This window comes from Meles meles, chromosome 21 (assembly GCF_922984935.1).
Source record: "Meles meles chromosome 21, mMelMel3.1 paternal haplotype, whole genome shotgun sequence".
In the NCBI taxonomy this organism is placed as follows: domain Eukaryota; kingdom Metazoa; phylum Chordata; class Mammalia; order Carnivora; family Mustelidae; genus Meles; species Meles meles.
This window is the reverse complement of record NC_060086.1, coordinates 28750440-28762436: the sequence shown is the minus strand read 5'-3', so window position 1 is coordinate 28762436 and position 11997 is coordinate 28750440. Positions and strand designations below refer to the sequence as shown.

General features: G+C 41.6%; 1 protein-coding gene across 2 annotated transcripts in view; it reads left to right on the top strand.

Moving 5' to 3' along the window:
• The first annotated feature begins 5449 nt into the window (after positions 1–5449).
• The window catches only part of ACSM1 (acyl-CoA synthetase medium chain family member 1), a 44455-nt gene continuing 37907 nt past the window's right edge, over positions 5450–11997 (top strand). The window contains exons 1-2 of one of the 2 annotated variants that reach the window (XM_045993875.1): positions 5450–5507; positions 9353–9594. In XM_045993875.1, coding sequence (XP_045849831.1) covers positions 9403–9594 — 192 coding nt within the window. In that variant the 5' untranslated portion in view covers positions 5450–5507; positions 9353–9402. The remainder of the gene's footprint in view (positions 5508–9352; positions 9595–11997) is intronic. The other variant, XM_045993876.1, reaches the window with a different exon arrangement.

Genomic DNA, 11997 nt, shown 5'->3' with positions numbered 1-11997 from the left:
AATCTAGCAGATTGTTCATTTTGACACTTTCACTGCTATCTTCATCATTTTTTTAAAAAAGATTTTTATTTATTTGACTGAGAGAGAGATCACAAGTAGGTAGAGAGGCAGGCAGAGAGAGAGGAGGAAGCAGGCTCCCTGTGGAGCAGAGAGCCCGATGCGGGGCTCGATCCCAGGACCCTGAGGTCATGACCTGGGCCGAAGGCAGCGGCTTAATCCACTGAGCCACCCAGGCGCCCCTCTTTATCATTTTTTATCATGTCCCCTTCCTCCGTGCCTAACTCGTAGGCTCAGGAATGATTGATGATGGGAACTTGGACCTTTAGGGGAAATGTATGACCCACGCAAAATATACTGTTTGACTCTCCTCCCTCCACTCCATCCCCTTCTCCAGACAGCTTGTATAAGGGAATCATAATACTTAGCCAGTCCTTTTCACAAAGATTGGCTTCCTGTGACTACAATGAAATCACTGAATATGGTCTTTTTTAGGATGAGCTAAAGATAGACCACCTCATCCTTCCTATGCTTATCTAGCAAAAGCCTGCCGTCTACCCCAGTAACCCTGAAAACCAAGAAGTAAGGGTTACCAAGTCCCATTGGTTAAGTATGGAATGGGTATAACTTGCCCGGGCAATCATTATCTCTGGGGGGAATCCCCAAACTAAACAATTTTTGTTTGTGTGTGTTGATGGCGTAAGTTGTCCTAGGCTTGTTGCCACTATTTCTAGGTAGAAGGAGGAGCTTAACCTGGGAAGGTACACTCAGTATTATTTCAACATCAGGTTCAAGTTCTGAAGTGACAAAGCGGGGATTCTTTTAACACATGCATAAATGGTTTGGACTTCATCTGGAGGGTAATGAACTTAGGCAACAATGCGTTTCTAAACGATTGTGTTTGTAGGTGAAGGGTGAATACATTAGAGGTGATGTTTACTTATGTAATCTTTCTACCCAATGTGGGACTTGAACTTTTCCCTCCAGGATTGAGTGTCACATGCTCTTCTGACTGAGCCAGCCAGGTGCCCCAAATTTGAGAATTCCTAGCAGAAGAAATTCTATTTCTTGAAACTTGATGATTTAGTGACTAAATAAGTCAGGTGGGGTAAGGGAAAAGAGGCACTTAAGTACGATGTCTAGGGTTTTGATTAGTTACACTGGGTAGGTAATTATAACACTTTCTGAGAGGACACAGGTTTAAGGTGGGAATATTGAATTCAGTTGTGGTCATGTTAATACAGGCCATAACAAGGCTGTTATATATTTAGTGATCAGCTGAATATTTAAGTTTGGATTTGGGAGAGGTCATGATTTTAAATGTGGTTTAGGAAATTATCCAGAGAAAGAGAGAGAATGAGATAGAAAGTTCATAGGGAATGAGAAGAACTATTCACTGAGGATAGGTCCTTGGGGGACAGACAAGGATATGTAAAGAGAAGAAAGAGGAAGAGGATCCTGTGGACAATATTGAGAGAGAAGACTCAAAAAAGGCAAAGTATGATAACAGAAAGAAGAGAGCAATTAAAGAGTTCATCGATATCGCCCAGAGTGGCCAAGAGTCAGAACTGGAAAGGATTCATTCATCTGGAAGCAAGAATATTAGAAAACTTATTTCCAGAAAACAACAACAACCAACAAATCAACCATTTCAATGAGTAATTAAGGGGAAAAATTAGCTATGGGTTATGATAGAAAAGACGGTAACAACTAATGTATTCAACTATGTCCAATAAACACTAATTGGAAGGAGAAGGAACAGAAGAAAAGATATATAAGCAAGGAAACAACTTTTGGAGGAGGAAAGGACTTGAACAAATATGGTGAACATTGCTTTTCTCCTATTCTTATGCCTGAATGGTGTCCCCCAAATTTCATATGTTGAAACCCTAACCCCCAGGACCTCAGAATGTGATTGAAAAGAGCCACTAGTCTGAGATTTATGAGAGCGAAATGTGTGTTAAATAAATGTGTGCCACTCTTTGTTATGCAGTATTCTCACAGCAATAAACAACTGATCAAACCTTAATCCCCCCCCCCTTTTCTTTAACAAAAAGAGAACAAGACTGGTCTCATGTATTTGACATGACAGTGAACTCTATTGGAAACGGGATTTAATAACAGCAACAATTTTTGCTTTCACTGTATTCATTTTTAGTTTCTTCTCTGTGGCAAGTAAAATAATTGCTTAATTAGGGATGCCTGGGAGGCTCTGTCAGTTAAGCATCTTCCTTCTGCTCAGGTCATGATCCCAGGGTCCCACATCAGGCTTCTCGCTGAACAGGGAGCCTGCTTCTCCCTCTGCCTGCCGCTCCTCCTTCTTGCTCAGCCAGTCTCTCTCTCTCTCACTCTCTCTCTGACAAATAAAAATCTTTTAAAAGTAATAATTGAGTAATTATAGTGGTGGTACAGAGCTTCCTTTAGACTGCTATGGATTTGTTTGTGGCCTTATTTAATATTTTAATAAGGAAATTGATGTAAAGGAGAATATTGAATAAATAAGAATAGAGGTAATTGTGCATGGTTATATCAAAAAAGAAAGGAAGGAAGGAAATGAGGGAGGGAGAGGGAAGGATAGAGAGAGCAAGGAAGGAAGGGGGAAGGGAGAAAGAAGAAGGAAAGAGAAGAAATGAAGGTGAGGTATGACTGACTAAGTCTGAGAAACAGTAAGAATGGAACAAGATTGCAAAAGAAGAAGGAAGGAATGGAACCAGTATTCCTTAAGAAATTAAAAATAGAGCTACCCGATGACCCTGCAATTGCACTACTGGGTATTTACCCCAAAGATACAGATGTAGTGAAAAGAAGGGCCACCTGTACCTCAGTGTTCATAGCAGCGACAGTCGCCAAACTGTGTAAAGAACCAAGATGCCCTTCAACGGATGGACGGATAAAGAAGATACAGTCCATATCATACATAAAATGGAGTATTATGCCTCCATCAGAAAGGATGAATACCCAACTATTGTATCAACATGGACGGGACTGGAGGAGATTATGCTGAGTGAAATAAGTCAAGCAGAGAGAGTCAATTATCATATGGTTTCACTTACTTGTGGAGCATAAGGAATAACACGGAGGACATTGGGAGATGGAGAGAAGTGAGTTGGGGAGAGTCAGAGGGGGAGACGAACCATGAGAGACTGTGGACTCTGAGAGACAGAGTTTTGGAGGGTGGGGTGAGCCTGGTGGTGGATATTATGGAGGGCACGTATTGCATGGAGCACTGGGTGTGGTGCGCAAACAATGTATCTTGGAACACTGAAAAAAAAATAAAAAAAAGAAAACCTGAAAGAAAAGGCAAGTAGTGTCATCTTCACCTAAAAGGAAGTAGCTAGCTAAGGATCCATGGTGAAAGTAGCCAGGTTTTATTTTTTATTTCTACTTAAGAAATATATATTTTAAAGTTCTTAAATTCCAGTTAGTTACTGGGGCACCTGGGTGGTTCAGTTAAGCATCCCACTCTTGATTTCAGGTCAGGTCATGATCTCAAGGTTGTGGAAATCGACCCCTGCATCGGGCTCAGCCAGGAGTCTGCTTGGGAATCTCTCTTTCTCATGCTGAACCTCCCCCCCCACCAAATAAAATAAATTCCAGTTAGTTAACATACACTGTGATAGTCGTTGTAGATGTACAGTTCAATGATTCAACACTTACATACTACACCTGGTACTCATCACAAGTGCACTCCTTACTCCCCATCACCTATTTTATGCATCGCCCCACTCCCCGCCAAGAAACAGACACTTAACTGTAGTGCACAAACTGATGGTTACCAGAAATGGGCCAACTTTGAGAGTCACCCATGTGAGTTCTAGTTCCATTGCTGCAGGAACCCACCCACTGGGAACCGGTCATTCTCCAGCATTACCACACAGGTGCAGTAGAGATCCGCCAGGAGGCACCGCCCTGGGTTCACACCGAGCACTAGGAAAAGATTCATATTTGAGAGGCGCAGTGTGAGGGGCAGAGTGGGGACCAAGCGAATCAGCTTTAATCATAGGTTCAGTCAGCCTGGGCACAGCATATCGGCTGTGAGAACTCTGATCAGAAGTAACCTCTTAAAAAAAAAAAAAAAAGAAGTAACCTCTTAATTTTAGTTACCTTTAACCAAACCTTCAGTAAGCTAATAGAGCCAGTTTGCCACCAAAGGAGGGATACTGGGGAGGAGTGAGCAGGAAAGGGGCATGTGCTCAGAAGAGCTGGGGTATTTACAGAAACTAAGATGCAGCTTTTTGATTTAGTCTTTTTTTTTTTTTTTGGTCATTCTTTTCTCTCTGCTTGTGGTTATCTTTCCATCTCCCATATTCCTCCACAGTCTGTGTACTCTGAAAAGAAGTGGATCCTGGCACACCTGGGTGGCTCAGTTGGTTAAGTGTCTGCCTTTGGCTCAGGTCATAATCTCGGGGTCCTAGAATCGAGTCCTGCATCAGGCTCCTTGCTCAGTGAGGAGCCTGCTTCTCTCTCTCCCTCTGCCCTTTCCCTCTCACCCATGCATGTGCTCTCTCTGTCTCTGTCTGTCTCAAAAAAATAAATAAATCTTAAAAAGAAAAAAAAAGACAGAGTTACATCAAATTGAGAACTTAAAACATCCAACTTTGCTAGCTGGGGAAGTCCCATGGAGACAGCCAGGCCAGCAGCCCGACGTAGAGACCTGGGTGGAGTGTCCTCCCCTCAGCTGGGAATTCCATCTGACCATAGGGCCATAGGGCCATAGGGCAAATGATGCGCTCTGAAGCGAAACATGTCTGCCTAGGTGCAGTTTGGATTTAATGGTGCAGCCAGGATTTAAGCCCAAGACCTTGGGATTCCAAAGACCCTGCATTTGTTAGTACACTGAACTGTTTCTCTCCAAATCCCAAATTAACCAAAGCAGCCAATACTGATTAGGCCAAGCACTGTGCTATGTGCTCATCATGAATTATTCCATCTAATCCTAACACCGTAATAACAAGACAACCATAAGGTGTCACTATTATCATTCCCATTTTACGTATAAAGAAACAAGAGTAGAGAAAGGACTTCAGTGAAAGTCAAAGAGATGGTACATGGAAGACTGGAGACTTAAACTCAGATCTTTCTGCTTCCAGAGCACAGGCATTAACTACTAGGCCATATTGCCACTTGGCTGTCACTTAAATGTGAGCACTAGAGGCATGGGGCTGGGAAAGAGAGCAGGTTAGCCCCAGAGTTAGCGAGAATTCTCCATTTGATTTTGTTTCTTTACACCACAAGTCATCCCATAAGAACTGAAATGGCGTCATATAGTTTATTTTTCCAACCCACAGTCTCTCCAGTGTAGGGTTGGGTTGTTTCCTGTCCTTTTCTAATTGAGCATCTCCTCCCACTTCAGAGTTGTCCAACTCCTGCCAAGCTCTCCACCCCTAGAGATGGGCAGTCCTTTCTGTGTGCACACCCCTGGGAACTTTCCCCATTAGAACTAAGTATATTAAGTCCCCATTTCTCTACAAGTCCAAGACAAAGCCCAGCTGTTTTCTAGACACTGCCAGGTAAGGCATGTAAATGACAACTTCTTTGTGAGATGTGTGTATCTGTGTGTGTGTCTCTCTGTCTGTCTGTCTGTCACAAGGCAGTAAAATATTTATAGAGCCCTGGATTTAAAATCCAAAGGCTCAATTTCAGATTCTTGTAATGTCATTTATCAGTTGGTTGACTTTGGGCAAGGCTCTTCTTTGACACTTCTTCTTTAATGCAAAATGAGGACGGTGATATAGAATAAAAACGATAAATGAGAATATATGTGTGATATGCCTAGCACAGTGGCTGGCATATAGAGGGTGATCTGTTTAAAGTTAGGCAGCTCTGAGTATGGTGAACCATGCAGGAGGGTACAGAAGAGAGTATGAAGACTCAGAAAGTGAACACTTGAAAGAAAATTCCACTATGCAGAAGTTGGTTCATATTATATAAAGGGAATGCCTTTCATCTAAAAGAATTTTTTTTAAATATCTAACTGGAAGAATGGTTTACTTCAGAATTTGCTAGAAGTTAGAGAGTGTTCCAGTATTTATTGAGCCCTTAGTATATGTTAGGCAGTAGCTGGCAGTGTAATTTATACAGATTATCTCACTAATCCCCTGAGAAGTCTGGTGGTAGATATTACTAGTGTGTCTTCAGTTTCACTGGCTGGGGTCATCAAGGTCACCTAATGAACTTGTTTTAACTTAATCACCCCTGCAAAGATTCTGTCTCCAAATACAGTCACATTCTGAAGTACCGGGGATTAGGACTTCAACAGATGAATTCTAAGAGGACACAAATGAGCCCATAATAAAGGATTAATTAATTTCCTTATTATTTTTGTCCATTTGCTTTTGTCTTCAGCCACTTATTGAGGGGTTGTTTGGGCTGACGGTTGGTCTTTTAAAAAAGAGTCTGAGGTTATTTATGTATCTGTGCCTTAAAATAACAAATGAGTCCGGTATTCCTGCTCTGAATCAGTTCAGGCTTGTAGAGGGTGGACAACAGGGAAGGCAGACTTCTAAAACTAGCTCTGCGGCAAAACTTGTCTTGCAAACTTGGAGAATCCCTTTTTGGTGTGTTGGTCTTAATCAAATATTTTAAGCTCAAATATCCAGAGACTTGACAGGGACAGTAAGTGGAGAAGCAAGTAGGTGTGACAAAATAAGGAGTGGTGGAAACCATGTGAAATTGGAGAACATTCCATTTGCATAAGATTCTCAGCTCCAGCCATTTGTGCCTGTTTGATTGCCAGACTTCCTATGTTTGCAAGAGAAACCTTCAAGACTTTTAAGTGAAATCTCCTAAGATTTAAATGTTGACAATTTAAGTTTTTCCTCCAAATACCGAGAGCCAGCAGGAATATGTCTGAGGGCCAGATCTGGGCCAGCGGCGATCTTAGTGTCTCTTTCTTGCCCAAAAATGCTCTGATGAAACCTAAGATGGTACTGTTGATTGACAGGGATTAAAAAGGGGACATTAGTTAAGTCACAAGGCCCAAGGATCCGTGCTGACAAGCAAACTGTAACGGATGAACTTTCCTATATCCTCTTTTCAGGAGACATTAACGCAAGGGCATATTTAGCAGTCCCTCTCCCTGCTAGGAATGTGAAGCAGGTTTCTTTCTTTCTTTTTTTTTTTTTTAATAGGTGCTTTCCTTTTTCTTTTCTTTTTAATTTTTTTTTATAAACATAATGTATTTTTATCCCCAGGGGTACAGGTCTGTGTGAATTGCCAGGTTTACACACTTCACAGCACTCACCATAGCACATACCCTCCCCAATGTCCATAACCCCACCCCCCTCTCCCGACCCTCCCCCCAGCAACCCTCAGTTTGTTTTGTGAGATTAAGAGTCACTTATGGTTTGTTTCCTTCCCGATCCCATCTTGTTTCATTTATTCTTTTCCTACCCCCCAGACCCCCCATGTTGCATCTCCACTTCCTCATATCAGGGAGATCATATGATAGTTGTCTTTCTCCGATTGACTTATTTCGCTAAGCATAATACCCTCTAGTTCCATCCACATCATTGCAAATGGCAAGATTTCATTTCTTTTGATGACTGCATAGTATTCTGTTGTATATATATACCAAAACTTCTTTATACATTCATCTGTTGATGGACATCTAGGTTCTTTCCATAGTTTGGCTATTGTAGACATTGCTGCTATAAACATTCGGGTGCATGTGCCGCTTCAGATCACTACGTTTGTATCTTTAGGGTAAATACCCAGTAGTGCAATTGCTGGGTCATAGGGTAGCTCTCTTTTCAACTTTTTGAGGAACCTCCATGCTGTTTTCCAGAGTGGCTGCACCAGCTTGCATTCCCACCAACAGTGGAGGAGGGTTCCCCTTTCTCTGCATCCTAGCCAGCATCTGTCATTTCCTGACTTGTTAATTTTAGCCATTCTGACTGGTGTGAGATAGTATCTCATTGTGGTTTTGATTAGTTTTTCCCCGATGCCGAGAGATGTGGAGCACATTTTCATGTGTCTGTTGGCCATCTGGATGTCTTCTTTGCAACAATGTCTGTTCATGTCCTCTGCCCATTTCTTGATTGGATTCTTGTTCTTTGTTCTTGTTCTTTGGGTGTTGAGTTTACTAAGTTCTTTATAAATTTTGGACACTAGCCCTTTATCTGATATGTCGTTTACAAATCTCTCCTCCCATTCTGTCAGTTGTCTTTTGATTTTGTTAACTGTTTCCTTTGCTGTGCAAAAAGCTTTTGATCTTGATGAAAACCCAGTAGTTCATTTTTGCCCTTGCTTCCCTTGCCTTTGGCGATATTCCTAGGAAGACGTTGCTGTGGCTGAGGTCGAAGAGGTTGCTGCCTGCGTTCTCCTCAAGGATTTTGATGGATTCCTTTCTCACATTGAGATTCTTCATCCATTTTTTTTTAAAGATTATTTATTTATTTATTTGACAGAGATCACAAGTAGGGAGAGAGGCAGGCAGAGAGAGAGAGAGAGGAGGAAGCAGGCTCCCTGCCAAGCAGAGAGCCCGATGCAGGGCTCGATCCCAGGACCCTGGGATCATGACCTGAGCGAAAGGCAGAGGCCTTAACCCACTGAGCCACCCAGGTGCCCCTTCTTCATCCATTTTGAGTCTATTTTCATGTGAAGTAGGTTTCTGGGGGCAGCATCGAAATTGGGGTTAGGTTATTATAGGTCTAAACTGGCAGAAAATAAACTGACTCAGGTTTTATTGATCTATTCTATGGTCTGTTGTCAAGCAGACATGGATCACAAAAATTATGTGATTGCTGAAACCAATGAGGAGGAGGCTTTATTGGTTTTGGTGGTAAGAGGCTTGACTCTCAAAGCTGTTCCTGAAGTGGTTTTCTTCAGTTAACATTCTCATGGAAAGGTTGTTCTAGCTTAAGCCAGTTTTCACAATCAGACTTCAACAATAATAAATGAAGTTTCCGGTCCCATGTAAAAGGGGCCTTTGTTGGAATCTGGAGTGGCAAACAAATCTTATTTCATGGGTCAGCTCTCATGGGCCGGAAGTAGCTGCCTCCAATATTGTCCTGGGAAAGACCCCTTTGGCCAGATCTCAGTCCACTAGGGAAGCTGTCATGATGTTAGTACTGAGTATGGTGTTGTCCTGAGTATGATGATGTGTATTTGTCACATACAATGGGTATTTGTCACTGATTGTCTCAAGTGACAGAAACCCAACTTCACGCAGGAAAAATTGTTGGCCCACAGAATTCAGGAGAGGATATTAACAAGAGAGGAAGTAGAGATGTGGATGGGCCTTGGGCCTTCCAAATTCTGGTGAACCGAAACAAAGCTATTACTCTAACAAAGCTATTGCCTTCCTTTTGTGGAGGAAATTACCATTCCATAACCAGTCTATTAACCATCCAAGGCAGGTGGTGACCTGAGAATTCTGTGCTGTCTTTGTGAGCACTGTCCACCATGTGGCGGCTAATGAGGTTACTGGACTTCTGGAATATCCACAAACCCTCCCATGACTTTCACTCTGCCTGTGGGTACCCTCGCTGCCAGGCTTCATCAGAAGTTGGAGCCCCGAGGTGGAATGACTACGATGTACCCAAGGAATTTAACTTTGCAAGTGATGTCCTAGACTACTGGACTCAAATGGAGAAGGTAAGAAGCCACCTGTGATGAGAAGTGAGGACAGGAATGGCCTCACTGACTTCATCATGCTCCTATTAGACTGAGAGGCACTGAACCAGGAATGGCTTCCACCTCAGCTCACCATTGGTGTGGGAAAAGCTCATGTTTTGGGGTTCAATTCTCAGCCTGGCCACTTTCTCACTTCTCTGAGCCTTGGTGGTTTTATCTGTAAAATGGGGATAATCTCATTTAGGAAACAAGAAAGTGAGTGAATATATCACATAACTGTGACCAAGTACAAAGCTGCTAATAACAAGGTTAGCAAGGATATGTTAGTCTGAATTCTTACCTTCATCTAAGGAGACTATGAGCCTAACTGGCATTTATCTCATCAGACTTAGGCTTAACTTCAGGATTCACTCATAGGGAAAGGGCAGATCACCTGACTGTACACATGAGTGTCTGGCATCTTTAGCGAAGTCTTGTCATCTCTCATTCTGTGAAGATGGCAAGTGCACTGGATTCCTATCAACTGCCTACTTGAGCATGGCTTTAGGGTCTGTCCAGAGAAGAAAGTCTAGAGGTTACATGTCTCTGCAGAAAAACCCAAGTGCTTGGTTTGTCTTTCCCAAGAGAAAGGCCAGAGAGTTAATATAAATGGAGTCAGAGAGTTAATGTGTTAATTAATTGAATTTAAATAAAATAAAATAATTTTTTTTTAAAAAGAGAAGGGTAGAGAAAAGTTTAACCTACACTTGTAACATTTGGTCAGAGGTCATAAATAGTAAAATGGTATATTTGTACCAAAGAAAAGGAAGTTCCTATAATTTTAAATTTCCCATGAACCTGCATTTATATGTTAGTATTCAACTAACATGGGAGCTTCCTCCCCACCTCTTTCTTTCTCCTTTCTCTGAATTTCCATAGTAACATCAAGGAAAATAGAGGGCTCAATTACGGTGATATATATATAAAATTTATAAATATATATGGGCCAAATCAAGCACTTTGCATTTAATACTATGACTAGATGGATACTTAGCCCCATTTTCCAGACAGGAAAACTGAGGTTCCAAGGATTTTAAATAACCCTCAGAAACCACCACATACCCGATAAATGAAGGAGCAGGATTTGGATCCAGGCTGTCTGAGTCTATAATACTTTATTTAACCTGGTCTCACAATCTGATGATGTCAAACATCTCTGCCTTCAGACCCTAAAATGACTTTGGTCACTGCCCTGACCAGTAATCTAGTTAAGAACTTTTTTGAACCGTGAGACAGGCTGGAGAGGGAGGAGGTGGAGAGGAAGAAGAGATGCCATCACTTTCCCCCTGATTTATCTTTATTTAGTCCTTATAGTTAGTTAATGCACCAACCCATGGAGATAACTGCCAAGTAAATATGATCCCAGGGATGCCTCATCTTTGTTGGGTTTTTGTCTTATTATCAATCCTTGCCAGTTTGTCCATGTCTCCAAATTCTCCTTACCCCCCAGGATCCTCATCCCCTTAATATTTATTCTCACAGCATTTCTTATTTGTCTGTTTCCACTTTTCCAATTGCCTTGATCATAATCAGTGTCTCTTTAGTGAGGCATGGCACCTGTCACCTAGCTCTAGCTGTCCCTCAATAAACATTGGTGGAATAGAAGTTTTGAAACCTGCCTTACAGGCTCTGTAAGTCTTGACATTGTTCCTATGAAAGACCCTTCAGAAGGTCCACTGCGGTCCTCTCTGGCTTCCTTACAGCTTAACAGGTATCACCCAAGAACAGATTCATGGCTCCAACAACAACACAATCAAAACCATAATGAGTGATAAAATTTGTTTTAACTCACATTTCAACATATTTTACTTATAAAATACGTTAGAAATCCAACTTTTTTTTTTTTTTTTTGCAAAAGCTGAGTGTGTGTATGTGTGTGTGTTGGCAAAGAATTTGTTATAAGATGAAAGAGAGTACCTGGTGAGCCAGACAACATATGTCAAGGCATGGAATACAGACCACCAATTTATAAGCCGTGACTATTCTTGGAAATTAAATCCTTTGTTACTCTAGGCTTCTAAGATAGCATACACAACTTTAGTAGATTCCTGGAGCAGCCTCCCAAATCTGTTCATGAGAGGTCACATTCTGTCCAAATTCATTCATTCATTCATTCATTCATTCATTCATTCAGCTAAGATTTAGCCCCTACCATGTGCCACTATTATTCTAGATGATGGGGGTAGGAAAGTAAGCAAAATGTACAACTATTCATTTTTTCTCTTTACACAGTGATTTCCCCCTTCATGTCTTAGGAGAGGTGAGTCAGTATTAGTGGAGTTACATTTTTTGTTTTGGCAAAAATCGTTAACAGAAACAAATTCTTCCTATCACCCCAGAGGCACCTTTATATTAAACATTGCTCAATAAGTAGAGTCAATTAGG